The following is a 20237-nucleotide window of genomic DNA, read 5'->3' as shown; positions in this document are numbered from 1 at the left end:
CTGATCTGCTAGGCGCTCTGCAGCCTATGTTGTGAACTAATAAAGATGAATTATTTTCCAAATAATAGAATTTTATTGAGCAACAAAACCGGTGCAAATTAAAATCTGTGCACTTTAAAAGCAAATACACTAAAAACTTAATGAAGGAATGAAACAGAACTTAACTAGGGGCGAGAACATGCCTTTCCATTTTAGCTACACAGACAGCAACCGTGGCTTTCACAGGTCAGTGTATATAAAGCTGAGGTTGTCCTCTAATGTCCCCACACCCCAGAGTGGAGTGGGAGGGCTAGGGATGCGGACCCTGATGCCATGTGGAATATTGAGAGGGGCTAGGGAGGTGCTAGAAATAGGGTTGCCATCACTGTATTTCAAAAATATACAGGATTGTTTCCTTAGCATGGGGGAGGAGTACACTGCACCCAGGGGGGCTCCCAATGTCACAAAGGATGGAGAGCACTAATCATGGGGCAGCTGAGGAAACCTTCCGCTCCCTGCAGCAGTCTTGGCTGCCGGGACTCAGCTCTGGAAGTGAACAGGGCAGCACGGCAGGGGTAGGGCAGGGAGGGGAGTGGAAAGATTCACCCCTGAGTATTGGTCCCCTGCTGGACAGGGCCCCCTGCTGACTCCAGCTCTTGAGCATGGCCCCATCTGCTTTCCCTGTGCAGGCTCCATCTGGCAGAGCAAGTGGATGGGGCCGTGTGCCCTGGAACTGCACTGAAGGAACAGGGACAGGAAGGGGCTGTGTCTGGCAGGGGGGTCAGCACTCCTGGGGTATAACCTTCCATTCTCTGCTAGCAAAGTCTCTGCCAACATCCCTAGCAGAGGAGCATAAGTGCTGGTTGGTGGCTGCTGCAGCAGTGGGGGAGTGAGGCAGGCAGGGAGCCTGGTCCTCGCAGCTGAAACCACCTGCACAGAGCTCTGTTCGCTTCCCCTGCTGGACAGACCCCCCACCACCTCCGGACTCCAGCCTTTCAGCATGGCCTCATCAGGTCTTGATGCCCTCCTGATAACCTTATTAACTCCCCCACCCCCATGAGGCCGTACCCCACAGTTTGTGAACCTTTGCACTACAGGTACATTGGGTCAGCAAATCATGGGACCAATTCTAAATTGTCTAATTTTACAAAGTTTATATAATTGGAAAGTGAGGTAATAATAAAACTGGCTTTGCATAATAAGACTATGTTTAACACGTTGAAATACGGGCTAAAAGGCATCCTGTACGACAGGCAATTTTCTATTTAAATAAGTGTAAGCCGGGTTTGAATGAGCTCTCCCCTGACATCTAGTGATGAGCTGGGGAAGAAGACTTCAGGAGCCAACCTTGTTTACATAGACACACTCACCCTGCCTAGGTGCTCAGCATGATGGGGTTGTTGGATCACAAGTCACTTTCTTATTGGGGGCAGGGGTAATAAAGGGTCATTATCCTTGTTGTGTAAACCAAGAGGTGGGCAGAATTCTGCTTAGCATGCCCTGATTGAAGGGTTCACCCTCAACTGAACAGCACTCGCTAGCTGGGGGACAGGGGTGCCAAACTCTCTGGTAGAGTTGGGAAAGGGTGAGGATGAGTATGTGTATCTGGACAATGGAGCAAGTAAGATGCTTTTTCTTCTTCCTCACCCCTACCAGAGTGAGAAGTGAACTTGCATAGATCCACCTCTGAACTCTGAGTCTTCACTGACCAAGAACAACCACTGTGAGTGGGGCACATTGGAGAGAGAAGAGAGAGGCATGTTAAAGGAATTTTTGGTTTTTGGACTTAAGAACCTGAGGCAAAAGGACACTGCCCAACATACTCTAGGGTGCAGGTTTTGTTCATAGTTTAATGCTTATGAATCCTGCGTGCAGCGTTTTTCCAAGTTAATGCTGAGTTACTTTCCCCCTTTTTATTACATTTCTTTTCTAGGCTCAGACTCTGTGCTTGTGAGAGGGCAAGTGTTGCTTCTAGAGGTGCCCAAGGGATGATATGTGATTGTCCCAGGTCACTGGGTGGGGCTCCAGATAGTTCTTTGTTGCACTGTTGAAAAGGAACTCCTAGATATTGAACCCAACCCTTGTTGCTGCTGACTTCAACTGGCAGAAGGGTTACATAAGGGACATCCCTTGTATACAGGACTGTTGGCAACCCTAGCTGTAATGGAGTTCCCCATGGACCAAAGGGAGGTGAGCTGTTGAACCTGGAGGTCTGCAAGAGTCTGCAGCATCTGTGTTTGTTGCTGAAGAAGCCTCATTATGTTCTGGTGCATCTCTCTCTCCTCTTCTTGCTGGGACTCCTGGGTCTTTCTCCTGTGTGCTCTTTCCTTCTCCAAGCTGTCTTCAGTGTTCGCCCTCCAAGCCCTTTGCTCATAGCCTAATGCAGCACTGGTTTGCAGGACATTAGTGAACATATCATCCTGAGTCCTCTTCTTTCTTCTCATCTGGCTCAGGAGTTCCACGGGTGTGGCGGGGGAACCCCTCAAGGCCGCAACAGTAGCAGCTGCAGATACCACACCCAGAGGTACCATTGTCAGTATAGTCACAATGGAAAGTGAAAGTTAAGACTGAGAACTCCCTTTCCTCAGTCCCCCATTTGAAACAAGACGTGCTTATTGTTGTTCTGCTTCTGAGTGCTTGTGCATGGTGCCACTCACAACACCAGCCATGGTGAGAATGGCCTGTCAAGGGTGAGGAAAATGAGGGAACTGCGCCGTTGCATGAAACTATGAATATAGGGCCCTGGCACTGAATATGGGCACCATTTTCCACAGATGGTCATGGTTTTAGCTGCTATCTCACGCCTGAGAGTGACAAAGGCACAGAGAGCACAGCTCCTGCAGGTGTCCCAAAGCTGCCCAGACCTGTATGCTACTAGTCTGTGCTCTGCAATGGTGCCTGCCAAAGTGACCGGCTTGGGAACATGTCCTACTGCAGAGGAAGAAATAAGGCTGCCGTCCCTAGAAACCTTCGGGAGGGGATTTCAGAGTAGCTCCAGGGAAGTTTCATGGAGATCTCTCAGGAGGATTCAGGGGACATCCCTGTGTGCATGAGCTGCTCCTCGTGCCCCCACCTCACTGTACAGGGGAATGAGCAGCAGCCAACGCCACTTCTCTCCATATTTCCTAGTATGAGTAAGTGCCTGAAAAGTCCATAGCTGTGTCCTGCTAGGTCAGGGACGCCATCAGTACATCGCTGCAATGGGAAATACATTTACACACTTACATCGGGCTCCTTCTCCTGCATCGGGCTCACCTGTGCTCAGCTGCCAGGACTGACTGGCCTGCAGTGCCGTCCTAAACAGGTCCTGGCAGGTGACCTAGCCGGATTACCACCCCCCGGTTGCACAGCTGCCATTGTCCTCTTCCATCTCCTCCTTGTCCTTGCTGTTCACGCTGGGATGTGTGACTTGAGCTCCTTGCAGGTATCCATGGTGGTGTGTGGGGTGCTTGTGCACATTGCACCAGAGGCTAATATATTTGCTTTATGTGTTGCTGGAAGGTGTTCAGCCCAGAGTGGTGGGCACCATGTAAGAGCTGACAGAGCGTCCAGTAAAGGACATTTGGTCATCAGCCACCTGAGTCTGGACCGGAACCATGTAGAGGCGGATGGCTCCATGCCACATGCCACATGCTCAACCTCTGGAGCCAGCGCAGACCCCTTGGCCCATTAACTAGGGCCAAGATTTTCAAAACCAAGGGCATCTACTTCGGTGACTCAGTATGGACATAGATTCCGAAAGAAGGGACCTGGCTTTCGAAACGCCCGGCAGCTCCCACTGAACTCAGCACTTCATTGGGTGCTCAGAACTCCTGGCAAGCAGCACATTTATCTAGGTGCCTGCATCTGGACTTGGGAGCCTAACGTCACGCACCCCTGTTTGAGGGCCTGTTGTATGGGCAAGGCTGGGGGGATGTGTTGACCCTGCAGTCCTCCCACTGGCAAAACTCCCCACTGAAGTCAATAGGGAGCTTTGCCCAAGTTGAAGCCTCAAAAGCTCGCGCTAGAGGGTTATTCTTATAAACAGTGTCATGTATTAGCCTTCCAAGCTCCTCAGAGCAGTGCCCTCCCCCTGCACCCGCCCACGTGGTTGGAAGGTCTAACTTCAGGTGGATGGGTATCACCTTAGGAAATGCACTGCAGTCATGGGCCCAGACATACTCGCCTGAAACCAGGTTACTGCAGGGCTGGGGCTCTCACTGCAGTGGGCTCTTACAGGGTGGTAGTGCTTTGCCAGAGGAGGGAGTGTGGGGGGGGGGATAGCCCTGCAGAGAGAGAGAGAGAGAGAGAGAGAGAGTGTGTGTGTGTGTGTGTGTGTGTAGGGGGGTAACCCTGCAGTGTGTGTAGCGGGGGGTAGCCCTGCAGAGGTCCAGGCACTTTCAATCCCTCCCTTGACAGGTGTGTGTTTGTGGGTGTCTCTCTTATTCATGCCACTTGTGCACCAGTGCCTATGGCTACAGTCGACAAGGAGCCGCTAGCGTCCTCTTGTATCCCCGCTGGCCTGGTGACAGCCTGGTTCTGGCTGCCAGCCAAGGCTCTGCACGGAGGACAGTAGATGTGCAACTAGAGGACTTGGCTAAGGTTCTTCCCTGGTTTCCTTTGGTAACTGTCAGACAATTGTGGCACAGGAGCCCGCTCGGTTTAGGAAGGAATAAGGACTATTTCGCCTTCTTTCCCCTTCCTTGGGCTCCCTCCCGCTCTCTCAGTTGCTCCCTCCCTCCCTCCCTCGCTCCCTCCCTCTCTGGTGTGAAGGTTGTGTGTGTGTGTGGTTTTTTTTTTTCAGAAAGCTCAGTGTCTCCGAGGAAGGGGGAGAGAGACAGAGCTGCACTGGCTGCCTCCAGGATCCTCTCCCAGCTTCGAGCCCCCGAGATGGGAACTGCCCTCGCTGTTTCCAGGGCAGCCTTTCGACTGACACTACAAAGATACAAAATTCACTCCTGAAGGACGAGAAGCAGAGGGGGGTCTGCAGCTTCTGCCTCCTTGCACCCAGGCTCTCGCTAGGAATTTCAGGGGTTGCCCTGATGCCAGGCTGACACTCCACATACTGTTGTGTTTATCTTTAGTATTTTCCTCTTCTCCTTTTTTTTCCTTCCCCTGCCCCACACCCCACCCTAAGCCCTTGGCTCAGCCAAGTGGCTCATTCTAGTTGTGGGGTTTGATGGGGGGAGCCATTTAGTGAGGTGGGGGTGACTCCTCTTTTCCCGCCAGCTGACAGAGTGATAAAGCTTGTGTCCTAGCATCTGGCTGGGAATTTTTGAACACCCTCCTGGCTGTGTCTCCGTAGGAGAGGGGCTTTTCTCCCCCGAGGAGGCAGGCGAGGCGCTAACCAGCCTCCATCCCCATTGACGAGGCGACTGCGATGGCAAGCGGGAGTGGCGCATGGATGGAGCGGGGTTACATCTTCGGAGTCTGTTGCCTGGTTCTGTTGGACCCAGGGCGGGTTTGGACCAGAGCACCCAGCACCCAGGATCCTGAGCTGGAGGGACAGGTGGAGAGTCATGGTAACACCAGCTGGGCTCCCACCTTGGAGGACACCGTGGTGGCCCCCACTGAGGCTGTGCCAGGTGGGGACAGGTGCCGTGGTTACTACGATGTCATGGGGCAATGGGACCCTCCATTCAATTGCAACTCAGGGATCTACCGGTACTGCTGTGGGACCTGCGGGTACCGCTTTTGCTGCCAGTTCAAGCATGGGCGGCTGGACCAAAGTGGATGCTCCAATTACGACACCCCCAACTGGGTCAACACAGGCCAGCCACCGGCCCGGGTGGATGAGACCCCTGAGGATCCTACCCGAGACAAGACCAACATGATTGTATATATCATCTGTGGCGTGGTGGCCATCATGGTGCTGGTGGGCATCTTCACCAAGTTGGGCCTGGAGAAATCACGGAGCCCCCCGACGGAGATGACCATGTCCAGGTAAAAGGGACTTACTCCTTCCTTTCCTCCCTGTCTCTGTCCCAGCTCCCTCTGTCTCCCTCCACAGCAGATAGATGATACTTCCAGACTTCACTCTTGGCTGCATTTTCACCTTCCCTTCCAGAGGGCAAGACTCAGTCCAACCCCAGATCCCCACAGTGACCTGTCACCCCTCAAACCCTCCTTGATGTGGCTCTGGACCCTGAGAAGAGAATTTACGGGGGATCCAGGTGTCTGAAACACTGAGGCAGGAGAGGAATGAGTTGAGGGGGTAGAACTCAGAGCTGTTGGGTGAAGATGAGCAACGGGAAATTTAGGTTGGAGATCAGGAACCCTCTCCTACCAGTGAGGCCTGCTGGGCTATGGAATAGTCCCCCAAAGAGGATGTGGGGATGGAAGCCCCATCACTTGGGTCATTTAACAATGGACTGGTCAGATCCTGGGAACAGTCCTCAGGGGATGGACAAGACATGTTCTACTCTAACCGGTCTTCTCCAGCCCTGATTTCTGTGATTCTGAGTGTAAGGCTCATAGTTTTACCATCTGTTTGGGGGCATTTCAGAGTTAGATTCTATACAGGACAATTACTTACAATGAACGTCTTAGCTTTCCTGTAGCATCCTGCTTTAGGAGAGACCTCGCTGAGCAGCTTCATTAGTTTCTGTCCTGTCAAAGGAGGTGTGTGTGTATGTGCGTCGTGCACATATCTGTATGTTTACCATATGACCCTCACCCCTCCTTGCCAGAAGGTTGTCAGAGAACCGCATCATTGTCCAGGCTGGTTTTGATCATGCTGTGGGCAGAAAGTTCAGCCAGGGCATCTCCTCTTTCCAGCAGGGTGGCTTTGCTACCATATGGGTGCCAGGAGGGAGTAGGCAGACAGCCGAAGGGACGGGTGGGGGAACGAGGGATCAGGATGGCACTGCTGGGGCTCTGCTCAACCTCTGTGTCTCCTCTCTTTCATCCAGCAAGTCCGAGGGGCTGTACTTCCCAGCAGTGAGAGAGTAACAGAGATGGGGAAGGTTACAGGATCCTCACCACCACCCCCGCACCTGCTTTCTCCCTCTTTCCTTCTCTCTCACTCTCTCATCATCTCTGTATTGCTGTCTGTCCCTCCTTCTCTCCCTCTCTCCCTGTGTACCACCTGCTCTCTCTTTTCTTCTCTGGTGCGCGCTCTCTTAATATGTCAGTTCTTCACTTCAAATAAATGTTCTTCTTGTTGTGTTCCCAGAAGCCGACTAAGGAATTGCTTAGGGCCCCAAGCAGCTTGCGGGGGGACAATTCACTTTTTATTATGTGTTCCGGGGGGAACCCCAAAATATTCTTCTTAGGGCCCCCAATGGGCTAGCACCGCCTCTGCGTGTCCCCCCGACCTGTCCCCGCTACACACACACACACACACACACACACACACACACACACATACACTTCCTTTTTGATTAGCTTTCTGCACTCAGCCTCCCTCTCTCACTCCTGGAAAGTCTCGCCCCCCCGAACCCCCCCGCAGCACTCTGAGAAGGTTCAGTCCCAGATCGGGGCAGAGGTATGTCACTCCCATCCACGCCAGTCTGCCCCAGCAACGGCCCCCAGAGGCCCTATGTCCTTTCAAGCACGTTCAGTTGTTGTCAGTTTTCTGTCAGGGTGGGGGATGGTTCAGGGCTTGTCCATGATGAAAGGCAGTGTGTGTGTGTGTGTGTGTGTGTAGGCAGGTGCAGGGAGGCAGTGGCACCTGAGATGCCAGCTTCTTAAAATGTCAGGGCCTGCCCTCCCCATAGCTTCCTGCTGTGGCAGGATCGGAGAACATGAGACCTTACCTGACTCATGACACTAGTGGAGCTTGGGAGGGGTGGGGGCAGCCAGCGAGGTGCCATGGTGCTTCGGTGGGGGGACAGATTTAAGGCAAGAGTGTGTCGCCCACTGACAGATTCACTGGGGCTGCCAGAAAGTCCAGCTCGCATGGCCTGGGGGAACTCGATCAGCCTTGTGCCTGCAACCAGCTGCTCCACTGACCCCTGTTGAGTGAGAGGCGGGGAGAGAGCCGCTAACGAACTGCAGCCAAGGAGAGTGACTCCAGAGGCAAACTCCTTAGGAAAGTCCTGACTTCTGTGCTCCAGGTCTCTAGGGCTGGCTGGCATGTTGTGATGCCACAGACTGGGGCTATGCCAAGTGCCCATCACTAGCCACAGGGCGCCTGATACAAAGCAGGTGTATTGTGCCATTTGGAGCCGTCCCCTGACGCCGCACTCTGAACTGTCCCACGCTGGGATCATGGAATCGGTGCCGTCTCTCAGGGGAAGCCTGAAAATGCTACCTTGCCCCCTCGTGGGGGCCGGATCCTCCACTGTCCTCGATGTAAACCATCCTGAGGAGCAGACATGTGGTCTTTAAAGGCCCCACAGCACTTTTTACCAGAGAATGGGGGTTAAAACTGGCATCTCAGTCAAATCCACCCTAGGTAACTGCACTGCACCTCCCAAATTCCTTCTCACATTTCAAAGGAAAGAATTATCCTAATTTACCCAGCCTATGGCGTGGCTGGATGTTCTGCTGGGTGAGCACAGCCATGGCATTCCACCCCAGAGACGGTTGCATTTCCTGGCCGTGTGAGTGATCCCCAAACATTCATTCTGTACAGCACTTTGCTATGAAAAGGAAATCAGTAATGTAACCTCTTGCTATTCATATATCTCGGCTCTGGCTTTGGTCACCAGTGTGGTGAGTTTGGTTGGGGTTTTGTCCTAGGTCCTGGTAGACAAAGCCCTATGTGATGACATTGTCTCCTAGGGGCTGTCACACAGCTGATGGGGACTGTTGCTCCAAGAGCAGCAGAGGGCCCCCCCAGCTGGAACACCATGGAGTGGTGCAAGACAGAGGTGAGGCACATTGGCAAAGGGCCTGCAATAAAAATGCATGGTTTATGCCAGGATGGAGGGGCATTGGCGCGGCGCTTGGTGGAGGGCTAGCACTGGAGTAGCTGGGTGATGGGGGTCAGGATGGAGGGGCGCTGGCAGTGCTGGGAGTGGAATAGCCAGGTACTGGAGGTCAGGGTGGGAGGGGTGTTCGCAGTGCTGGAGGTGGGGAGTGGAGTAGCAGGATGCTGGGGGTCAGGATGGAGGGCATTGGCAGTGCTACGGGGCTCAGAGTGGAGTATCTGGGTCCTGGGGGTCAGGGTGGGGGGGCATTGGCAATGCTGGGCAGGGCTGGGAGTGGAGTGCCAGGTACTGGAGGTCAGGATGGGGGGGGGGCATTGGCAGTGCAGCGGGGATGGAGTGGAGTACCGGGTGCTGGAGGTCAGGACGGGGGGAGGGGGCTTGGCAGCGCTGGGGGTTGGAATGGAGGGCCTTGGCGGTGCTGGGGGGCTGGGAGTGAAGTGCCGGGTGCTGGGGGTCAGGGTTGGGGGGCTGTGGCAGTGCTGGGAGGCTGGGAGTGAAGGGTATTGGCAGTGTTGGGGGTCAGAATGGAGGGCGTTGGCAGTGCTGGAGGTCAGGGCAGGGAAGGCTTTGGCAGTGCTAGGGGTCAGGGCAGGTGGATTTAGCAGTGCTGGGGGGCTCGGAGTGGAGGGTCATTGGCAGTGCTGAGGGGTTGGGAGTGTAGGGTCTTTGGCAGTGCTGGGGGTCAGGACGGAGGGCTGTTGGCAACAGGGAGGAAGGGCAGCACAGCAGCACAATCGACACAAATTTGTTGCTTTTACTTTTTTGCAGCTTCTCTCTGAGGCTGATTTTTTTTCAGCAAGTTTTATGCTCCGCAGTGAGGTGCTAATGAGAGTCAGTGAAGCCAGGCAGGGCGCAAGGTTCCCATGCAGAGTTCTGCCAATGCACCTCAGTGCTGCCCCCGAGCTGCCTCTTCTAAGCCAGCCATGGAGGCTCCACATGTAGCCCTGCCAGTGCCCATGACTCCTCATCTCCAGCACCTCCTGTTAGCCCAGCCTTCCCCTACCCTGACTGATGGCAACCACAGCTCTGCCAGGGCATCTCCCTCCTGATCAGCAGCACCAGAGATCCCTTGGTCGCAGAACACAGCACTTGTGCAGAAGTAAGGAAGTTGGATGATCTAAAGCAAAGGGGGAACGGACGTTAGGGACAAGAGGGATGGGGAAAGGCATAGACAGAGGGGAATGGGAGAAAGGACAAAGGGGGCGGAGCATAGACATGATTCCATCAAGCACCTGGGTGAGTTTCTAATCCGTGAGGAGCATGTTTTAGTTTGCAGATTGTCCGCCAGGGGGTTAGATCTGGTGACGACTCCGTTATATGGAGCTGTGTTAGGGGGGTCTATTAAAAAGGCAGCACCTAAGGAAATGCCTGCCCAGGACAGATAATGATCAGGAGAGCATCTCAAAATATCTACATCCCCTGAAATGTCTGGGGCCTTAGCACTCGTCCCCCTTGCTTTGTTACACAATTTTGTAGCAGCTAAATGCCCTGCGTTTGGTCTCAAATGGGTAGCAGCCTCTGCTCTCCCACTGCTGGCAGCCACTGAGTCAGCACTGGGAGAAGCCCCACTTCCTTCCAGTCACTGGCATGAAAGCTCCACCCCCCCAAGGGCTGACTCAGCCAAGCAGCGGGTGTAGAGGAGAAGGCTGGGGTGGGTGGCAGGGTGATTACAGAATCCCTTGAAAGGCAGCTGCCACTCAGGGCTGGGATGGGGGAGGAGGAATGAGAGAGCTGAGGAGGCGATGACAGGAACAGATGAAGGCAAGATTCAGCCCCATGCTCCATGGGGACTCACTCTTCCAGGAGAATAGCAAACGGCAGTGCCATGCACAGTGATCGCTAGTAGCCGGCTGCCTGCTGAGCTGGGGGCTGCCTGATTGGCAGAGGGCTAAAGAAGAAGTCAAGTGTCCATCTGGGAGCAGGCAGGACTAGGAGGCCCAACATTTTGGTGAATCCAGGTTCAATTAATTCTCAATCTATCTATGAGATGAAGCCTAGTCCTCTCTGTCTCTCTGTCTGCCCTCATCCCTTCCACCTCCTCCGTTCCTCGTTTGCCTGGCAGGTCTACCGAATCGATACAAACTCCTCCAGCCTCCCTCCGCTCCAACTCCTCTGCCATTAGCCTGCTCCTGGGAGGAGCTCTCTGCACTCTTGGGGTGTGCACGTGTCCAAGAGTGCGTGTGTGCGCGTATGCACACGCTTGTTTTCCTGGCTGGGACAACTGGAGGAAGGACGCTACATCCCCAGGGATGCTGCGATGACTCCTGTCATAACACACCTCTCTCAGCTCCGCTGGGGTGTACCGAGAAGACCTATTGCCTTTTCTGTGATGGGAGGGTTTGGTGGGGCTGGACTGGGGTATGAAGAATGTGTTGTGTGAGCAAGGGGGATATTCGAACCCTGCTCTCTCCAAGAGAAACCAATGAGAAAAGAGAGGAGGGAAAGTATTGTCTGGTGGCCCTTAGCTATAGTTCCTCTCTGGCCAGCAATGTGAGCTCCCTCCCGGCAGTGCCTACCTACACGCTTGAACTAAGACTCAATTGGTGCCCTACCAACCTCATCAGCCAGATCCCCAGGAGCTGTTGGCTGCCAGATCCAGCTGTTGGAATCTCAGCAACATGTGCTTTTCCCTCACCTGGTCCTGGCCATGCCTGGGGCTGTGTTTAGTCATATGATGTCAGGGAGGGGGTGTAATTTCCCATTTCATGTGTGTGGGTAACAGGAAGAGAGAGAGAGCCTTTCCATGAAACTGGTAGTGCCTAACAGTGATATGCAGATACACCAGTACCCCAAAAGCTTAGCCCACTGTTGGGAATCACATCTTCTTAGGCCAATAATGAGAACCATCAGATCTGTCTTCAGGACACGTGTGGTTGGGTTCCATTTATTCTCCTGCATTTCTTGCCATCAGGGGTTAACGTGCGAGCTGTCCTCTTGGCAGATTGTGTTAACCAGAGGAAACCTGTTTTTTCCTTGTAGCCTGGATTCTGTGGTGCCAGATCTGAGCGCTCATTTTTTTTCCCTTTGCTAGTGCAAGTCACAGTGGTCCCTGTTTAACCAAGCTGGTAATGTATTCTGCTCCCCCTCAGGGTCTAGCTCCCCATAAACATACGTGCCAATCACATGGGACTGTACTTTGAAATATGTGGGTCATTACTGAACAGATCTCTTCCCCAGAAGCTGTGTATTTTTGGACATGAGCATATGGAGTGGGAAAAGGCAGGTTTTTCTTGCATGCCTTTGCACTTCTTCCATGTGACAAAAGTAGGACCCCACACCAGCCCATTCTCCGTATGGAGTATGGTAGCTAATCTCTGGCCACCTACCAGAGCACTGAATGGCTGTTGCTGTGTTGAGCAGGCATGGTCTTTCTGAACTTCACAGCAAAAGCAAGTGTAGAACTCGCATCCTCTGGCTTCTATCACATGAGCTAAAAGACTCTCTGTTAGCAGCGTAGGCTCTATGACACACACTTGAGGAGTTCTGATACTCTCCAGCAGAGGGCAGTAGCACGGGTACGCTCTATCCAGTTTATTATGAAATATATTGTCTATGAGCCTGATAGTTTCCTTTGACACAAAATGTCCTGGAAAGGGGAAAGCTGCAATTATACAGTGCTAATAGCAGGGAGGAGATGTTACGCACCAGCGTTCTCCACTGAAATGCACTGGAGACTTATGAGCATGCAGAGGCGGGAGTGGGGCATGTCTCACAACATATGCAAGTGCACAGAAGCAGTAATGCAACCATGACAAATCCAGGCGGCCTGGTGATGCCGGCCAGCAGCTCCAGCAGCAAAAAGTGTTGAAGCTGGTAACCTGTGCCCAGACAGATGGCCTCTAACAAGACCGCACCAGAGGGGGAAGATAACAACGGATGCATAAGCTGCCTGGGCCAGGAGAGGATGCAAGAAGTGTCTGTGCAGAGGTAGCACAGGGTCTGTGCTGGTTTCAGAAATATCTTGATGTAGAGGGAGCAATGGCCTCAGTGTCAAAATGTGTCAGAGTCCTGACTCTGGTACAATGGGGTCTGTGCTGCTCGGGGAAAGCAGAGGACAGCCCATGGGTCTGAAGAGATCGTAGAATATCAAGGTTGGAAGGGACCTCAGGAGGTCATCTAGTCCAGATTCAAGAAGACAGTGCCACTGACTGCAACAACGATCACATGGCTCATGCTTGGCAGAGGTTGTGGGTAGCCTCTTCTGGAGAGGATGTTGGCCGCAATCACTGTAAAAACAGGTAGCATGTGATCGAAACACACTTAGCATATCTGTGCACACTCACCACAGCCCCCGCAGGCTGTTGGTGGAGGCTCCACATGGTTCTTGCTTTAACTGGTCTTGTTTTACACTGGTGTTGCTCAGTGAAGTGCCATGTGATCGACACAGGTGAAAGGAGAATCAGGCTTCTGGGTGAAGAGCTGCAGCAGAAGTCTTTAAATCCCACATGTTGAAGAGGGTGCATTTTTTTTTCTATACATCTGTGAATGACAAATAACCTACCTATACCTATTGGGTTTCCGGGAACTGGGCAGGCGGAAGCCCGCCCAATGCTAAAGGATTCCACCCCTCAGCCTAAGGGGAGGATCTACAGGACCTCAGAACCCAACTGATTCCGGGGAACAACTAATAAAAGAACAGGGACAGGATTGCGGTCAGAGGGTCATAAGAAGGGAGACCTGACGGGGACACCGAGCAGAGAACCCCGGACAGTACCTCGAAGGCATCAAGGGAGCCAGTGGATGCCGCCCGGATATGTGAACGGACTAATGGAGTCACAGTCACAGGAGTCTCCATTGGCCAACCTCCTCTCCCTGGTTGAGTAGATGGCCAGGCAGGCATCCCGATGGCCTGGTCTCAATCTGCATGCAGCAGGCCCAGGTTCCAGTGGGCTGGGTCCGTGCTCATGCTTGCCACAAACACACAGGGTGATGGAACATCACTGTTTTCTTCATGTAGTTGGCACAAAGGGTGGCTGGTCGCACCTTGTACCCTTTACAGTATGTACTGGCCGTGCATCATGGCGGCCAGTCAGGCTCACTTCATATTGACGCAATGGTTTCTGGAGCACTTCCAGGGTGGTCTCTGTCACAATGGCAGAAATTCCACCCGTCAGTAAGTGAATTGTGGCCTAGTCCTGCTGTCATAAGCTTCTAGAAGCTTTTTTGATCAACTGACATTATAAAAGTCAGCCCCGCTCGGGGCTCTGTGGGGCTGCTTTACGTCTGTCTGGGGCGGGTGTTTCTTTGGTGTGGATTCAACTGCAATGGCACTTGCAGCTGAAAGCATGGTCAGAGTGGGAACAAAGCCCCAGGAGGCAGAACCAAACTGCAGCAAGATCTGAGGAGAATGGAGCAGGGCAGGAGAAGTTGCAGGCTACGAGGAAAGGATTGGTCCTAGGATATGTAAAGTCCTAGATCTGGGGGGGAGAGAACAAACTGACAGAGAAGTACAGGGTGGAGGAAGATGTATTATTTCCTTATTTGAATTATGATAGTGCCCAGGGACCCCAGTCAGGATCAGGATGTGCTCAGTGCTATACAGAAACAGAGGGACCGATTGTGCTGCCTTTATTTGTGCTTGTACCTTCCTGCACTGTGGTGATCCCCTGAAGCCCATGGAGCAAGGTATTCTCTGGTGTGAGGAAGGGCATCACACCTGCCCCAGAAGTAAATACAGCCCTTGCCCCTAACAGCTTCCAATCAATATCCCCAAGCCTGCCACCTTGCCTCATGTGGGCTAAGATCCTGTTCTGCTAGGAGCACTATTAGCGGCAGTGGTGCTATTCGCTGAGAGTAAGGACAGCAGCATCGTAGCCTCCTGCAAGCACAGAAATCTAAGCAGCAGCTGCCCTGTCACATTAAAGGGAGTTCCTTTTCATCTTACCTCCTTAAATCTGTCCTAATGTAACCAAGCAGTAGAAGAGAAGGGTGGAAGCTGCAGGGAAGGGGGCCTGAATGGCAATTGGGGGATATTCATGACAAGATTGAAGTGGTCACACCACAGACTAAAGTGCTGTATTAGAAGGGACCTCAGAAGATTATCTAGTCCAACCCCCTGCTCAAAGCAGGACCAATCCCCAGACAGATTTTTACCCCAGTTCCCTAAATGGACCCCTTAAAGATTGAATTAACAACCTTGGGTTTAGCAGGCTAATGCTCAAACCACTGAGCTATCCCTTCCCCCCCTCAAAATGAATCATAGAATATCAGAGTTGGAAGGACCTCAGGAGGTCATCTAGTCTAACCACCTGCTCAAAGCAGGACCAATCCCCCACCTAAGGATTGAGTTTACAACCCTGGCTTAGCAGGCCAATGTGCAAACCACTGAGCTATCCCTCACCCTCTTGCATGCACCAGGCTGATGCTGCTGTGAACTCCACTGACCTCAATGGAGGCGTTTACTCCTGGGGGAATTCTGTGCCACTGCGCATGCACAGAATTTAGGTTCCCCACAGATTTCTTTGCTTCCCTACAGAAAAATGACTTTCTGACATGGAGGCAAAGGGAAGCCACAAGAACTGTCATGTGTCCCTTCCCAACAGTATGTTCTGGGGGCCCAGGGGCACCGGAAAAGAGGTAAATCACTGTGGGGCAAGGGGCAGGACTGGGGAAGATCCTGCTGGTGGCTCCTATTCTGCACCAGGCACATCTGCTAGTCCCAACTGGGCTGGGGAGGATGGGACTTCCTCTTACCTTGCACAGCATCTGGGGCCAGGTCAGACCCACCCCCAGATTTATGCCCCAGCTGAAGGAAACTCTGCAAGCCCTCCGCCACCTCCCCTGGGCAGCTAAACAGTGATCCCCAACTCTGTGCACCAAGTGGCCTGTGCTCACCAATGCCATGCTGGACCCTCCATATTTATTTGACACATAAAATTTGCAGAATTTTAAAATATAGTGCGCAAATTTTTTATTTTTTTGGTGCTGAATTTTTAATTTTTTGGCACAGAATGCCCTCAGGAGTAGGAGTAGTGCCTCGCTGGCCCTGGGGTGAGATCAGGATCGGGCCCTTTCTCTTTATCTCTTTCCACCTCCTGCTTCTGTCTGTGTCTCTCTCCTTAAGTGTGGGATGGGTGCACCAAATACTGCCCCTCTGCTCCTTTCCAAAGGCCAAAAAGGGCAGCCTGCTATTTCCAGGAGTGAATTTAGCCCCTGGCGTTTACAGAGAGAACAGACCCAGGGCGTTGGGGACCTGGGCAAAGGGGGTAGAATTTTGCTCATTTGTTTGATGTGCAGAGCAAGATCCTGGTGGGAAGGGATAAAAATGAGTTTTTTAATCCTTTCTGGCTAAGCTGAACACTTACCTGAATGAGTCAGTAGAGGAGTCAGGACTCAACACATTTCGACACTGAGGCCATGGCAACTTGCTCCCTCTGGATTGAGGGAATCTCTGAAACCTGCCCAGAGAGTGAGGAGCCCCTACAGCCAGTGAAAAGAACAGAGAAGGGGTGCTCTGGGGCTAGTGCATTCTGGTGTAGCTGAAAGTCTTAGCAGGAATCCTAGTCCCATTGTTTCACAGCGGTTGCTGAGCCATTGCCCCTATATGGGACAGCTTGAGAATGCTAGACAAGGTTATGGCTCTTTGACATCCGTCATGTCTCCTTAGATCTGCCCTAATAGCATATTTCCTATCGTGCAGCACAGCAGTACCGTTGCCTCATGGAAGGGACCTGTCTGATTGGTAGGGAGATGGTCACATGAATTGGGAGGCAGTGGATATGCAACTCAGGAGATCTGGGCCTGGCTCCGCCACTGATCAGCAATGTGGCCTGGGGCAAATCTGCTTTCCTTGCCAGTCCTTCAATTATAAACTCTTTGGAGCAGGGACTGTCCAGAGGGTACCTCTGGCTCTACGGGCTGGAGGTGTCATTTCCAGTCCGGTTAGTCACATGTGCACTAGCTTTGATCAAACTAGTACACTAAAAATAGAAGGGTGGTCACAGGCGGCAGGACAGTGCAGCTGCCTTAGGAAGTACCTAGGGTCCTGGGTGGGACTTCTCGGGGCAGACAGCACAGGCCGCTGCAGCTGTATTTCTATGTTTAGCTTGCTAGCTCAGCTGGACCTAGTGTGCTGTGTCTACACCAGGAGTGGGCAAACTACAGTCTGTGGGCCACATCCGGCCCACCAGCCAATTTAATCCGGTCCTCGAGCTCCCACTGGGGAGCAGTGTCACCAGCTGCTCCAAGCGCCTGTCCTGCAGCTCCGTGCAGCTCCCAGAAGCAGCGGCATGTCCCCACTCTGGCTTCTACGTTTGGGGCAGCCAGGGGACTCCGTGCAGTGCCCTCACCCCAAGCGCCACTCACAGAGCTCCCATTGGTTGGGATCTGTGGCCGGTGGGAGCTGCAGGAGCAGTGTCCACAGACTTAGGAGCCAGAGGAAGGACATGCCGCTGCTTCCAGGAGCTGCCTGAGGAAAGCGCTGCCTGAAGCCTGCACCCCTGAGCCCCAGCCCCCAGCCCTGATCCCCCTCTGAACCCCTGGGTACCCCCTGGAGCACCCTTCTGCACCCCAAACCCCTCATCCCCAACCCCACTCCAGAGCCTGCACCCCCAGCCAGAGCCCTCACACACACACCATGCACTCCAACCCCCTACCCCAGCCCAGAGTCCCCTCCCGCACCCTGAACTCCTCATTTCTGGCCCCACACCAGAGCCCGCAGCCCCAGCCAGAGCTCTCAGCCCCTCCTGGACCCCAACCCCAAATTTGTGAGCATTCATGGCCCACCATACAATTTCCATACCGAGATGTGGCCCTCGGGCCAAAAAGTTTGCCCACACCTGGTCTACACAATGGGGCCCTGATCTTGGACAGGGCCTCTTGTGTCCATTCAGATAGAATAAATGGACCAAAGATGTTAATGTAACATAGTTCTTGTCTAACATTAAAGAGTGTTAAACAAGGTTCATGGTTTGGTGTGCACAGATATCTACTTGCTTAGTACCATGGAAAACACATTAATGAAAATCGTAACTTTTTATTAAAGGGACAAAAACAGTGAAAGCATCCGAGATGTAAAGTTTTAAGTGAGGCTTTCATTTTAACAGCATCCCTTGTTCCCTTTCTCTTCGGCTAAACAGAGTTTTTAGAAGGAAACCCCCCCTTGTTCGACAGTCTCTGAGGTGATGTCAAAGATGATAATAACTGTCCTTTTTGGAGAAAAGAGAAGAAGTTAGTTGAGATGAGCTGGAGCTATTGTCGTTGCTATTGTTCAATTCCTTTTTATTCAGGTGGCATTTGGGATTCAGCTGGAGCCAGTAGAGGTGGTGATTGTCATCTGGGTCCCTCTCTCTGGCCTGGTCTGATCAGGACATCTCTCAGGATTAGGACGAAGAAGATTAAGAGTCGCACAAGATGATGGTGGTGGCAGCCATCATGGGGAAGCTCACTCCAATAGCCTCTGTCTGTTTTGTTTTTCTATATTTCTCCACACTAAATTTCTTTCTTTAAGGACCCAAAAAGGGAGCGATGGGTGGAATAGCTCATTCCCCTCTTACTTTGTTCACCAATTCGGCTGAATGTTTTACCCACCAGTTTTGGTTAATTGAATTCTGGGCCCATACTTTCTTGTTTGCCAAGCATGATCTTAACACAGTCCTTGAGTTATATCAGTAGGCCTTTCTGGTTGGACTAATTCCGTAGCGCTATTGTGTCTGTGTACACCAGTCATTCTGTCTGCGTTTCATACCTTTTCCCCCATCAGCATGTGTTGGGACAAGTTATTGTGATATCTTAGGAACTTTCACACACTTTTTACAGTTGAGCTTACAATTAGGGTAAATGTGCAGGCCCAATTATCACAATAGGCCGCTATTTGCTACCAGAATACAAATAATATTCTAGCAGCAACAACGCATTCATAACGCTCCAATATCATGATCCTGACCTACCTCACCCCCTATTTCAGTCCAAGGGCCAAACCCACTCCTCCTCCCACTGCTTTGCCAGGTCTCCTCAGTCCTTACTGTCAGCACCCCCTGCTATTCCAGGCCCAGTCTAGCCAATGCACCTTGATCTTGACCGACAACATATCCTACCACTCCTGTAGTGGGCCTCTTTTCAGCGATTGATTGCCATTCTTGATGAATTTTGTGGTCCATATGTGGTGGTGATGATGGCTGTTTTATTATCTGTATTGGGAGCAGTGCCTAGGAGTCCTAGTTATGGACCACAACTCCAGTGTGCCAGGTGCTGTACAAACAGAGCAAGACAGTCCCTGCCCTAAAAAGCTTACAATCTAAGTCATGCTGATACCGTTCCACTGGAGACTAAGCTGAGACTCCCAAGCTTATCTCACGTGTTGCTTTAGCTAATGATTTGAACGTCAGTGTGGGAGGCCAGTGCAGTAACCCAACTCAGCCCTGAGGTAGGTACCCTGCAGCACCCCCACTGAGCAGCCACATTTCTACTCACTCAGTGATTCCCTGGTTTCCCCACTCCTCCTTGCCAGTCACCAGCCTGAGACCTTCAGCTTCCCTCTGAGTGCAGAGGTGAAGAATTCATCCTGGCTTTGGGCAATGTCACCCGTGACTGTCACTAATTTGCCGCTCTGCTTCTTGGATGGCCACACTGTCTCCTTCCCCCTGCTCTGAGTCCTCTTGCTGATGGGTTGGAAAAGAATTACCAGTGGGTCCCTCCAGAGATGGGCCTCAACTGCAGTCGGGGTTGGATCCAAAGTATCCAAAAGCTGGGGGTTAGTCAGACCTGGGAGCTTGGTTGGATTGTCAGGCTCTGGCTCCCCAGCTTGATCTCTCCATCTTTACTAACATGTTTCTGTCATTGCATGTGCCTGCCTGTTGTTTTAGGTTTGCTGAAGAACACTGGGCAGTGTATGTTTGTTGTCAGAGGGCTGTTGCTAAGTGATAGGCTGCAACGCTTTTGTTTCTGTAGGGTTTTTTCTGAGCACTGGTTTGTGCACATGGGTTTCTGGGGGTGCTCACATCAGTCTGTCATTGGAGGGATTCTCAGGAATGTTTGCATACGCTCATTGGTTGTTTGTTTGGGCTGTTCACAATGGCCTATTGTAGGGTTTTTTGCTAGTGTAAGACATGCCCACTCAGTGGTGGTTAGGCCACATAAAGGTTGATAGCCCACCCCGTAGCAAGCTTAACAGCCCTGGGTCTTAGCTCAAGCAGTAGAGGCTTGTGCATTAAGCTCCAGAGGTTCCAAACCCAAGCCCTGCTGCTAATGACCCGCTCAGTGTTACACTAACAGTGCACAGCACACATAGATTTGTTGTGGGGTTGCTCTAGTGCAGTGCTGCTCAACTCTTCCAGACTACTGTGCCCCTTTCACGAGTCTGATTTGTCTTGCGCACCCTCAAGTTTCACCTCACTTAAAAATGACTTGCTTACAAAATCAGATATAAGAACACAGCAACACTGTTACTGACAATTGCTGACTTTC

The 20237-nt window shown here is 52.3% G+C and overlaps 1 protein-coding gene across 2 annotated transcripts in view; it reads left to right on the top strand.

Annotated features, from left to right (window-relative positions):
• Positions 1–4775: 4775 nt before the first annotated feature.
• Positions 4776–20237, top strand: part of SHISA8 (shisa family member 8) — a 41923-nt gene continuing 26461 nt past the window's right edge. For both annotated transcript variants that reach the window (XM_030547594.1, XM_030547590.1), the window contains exon 1: positions 4776–5901. In XM_030547594.1, the coding sequence (XP_030403454.1) occupies positions 5339–5901 (563 nt within the window). In that variant the 5' untranslated portion in view covers positions 4776–5338. The remainder of the gene's footprint in view (positions 5902–20237) is intronic.

Source organism: Gopherus evgoodei, chromosome 1 (assembly GCF_007399415.2).
Source record: "Gopherus evgoodei ecotype Sinaloan lineage chromosome 1, rGopEvg1_v1.p, whole genome shotgun sequence".
Lineage (NCBI taxonomy): Eukaryota > Metazoa > Chordata > Testudines > Testudinidae > Gopherus > Gopherus evgoodei.
This window is presented reverse-complemented; position numbering and strand designations above follow the sequence as displayed.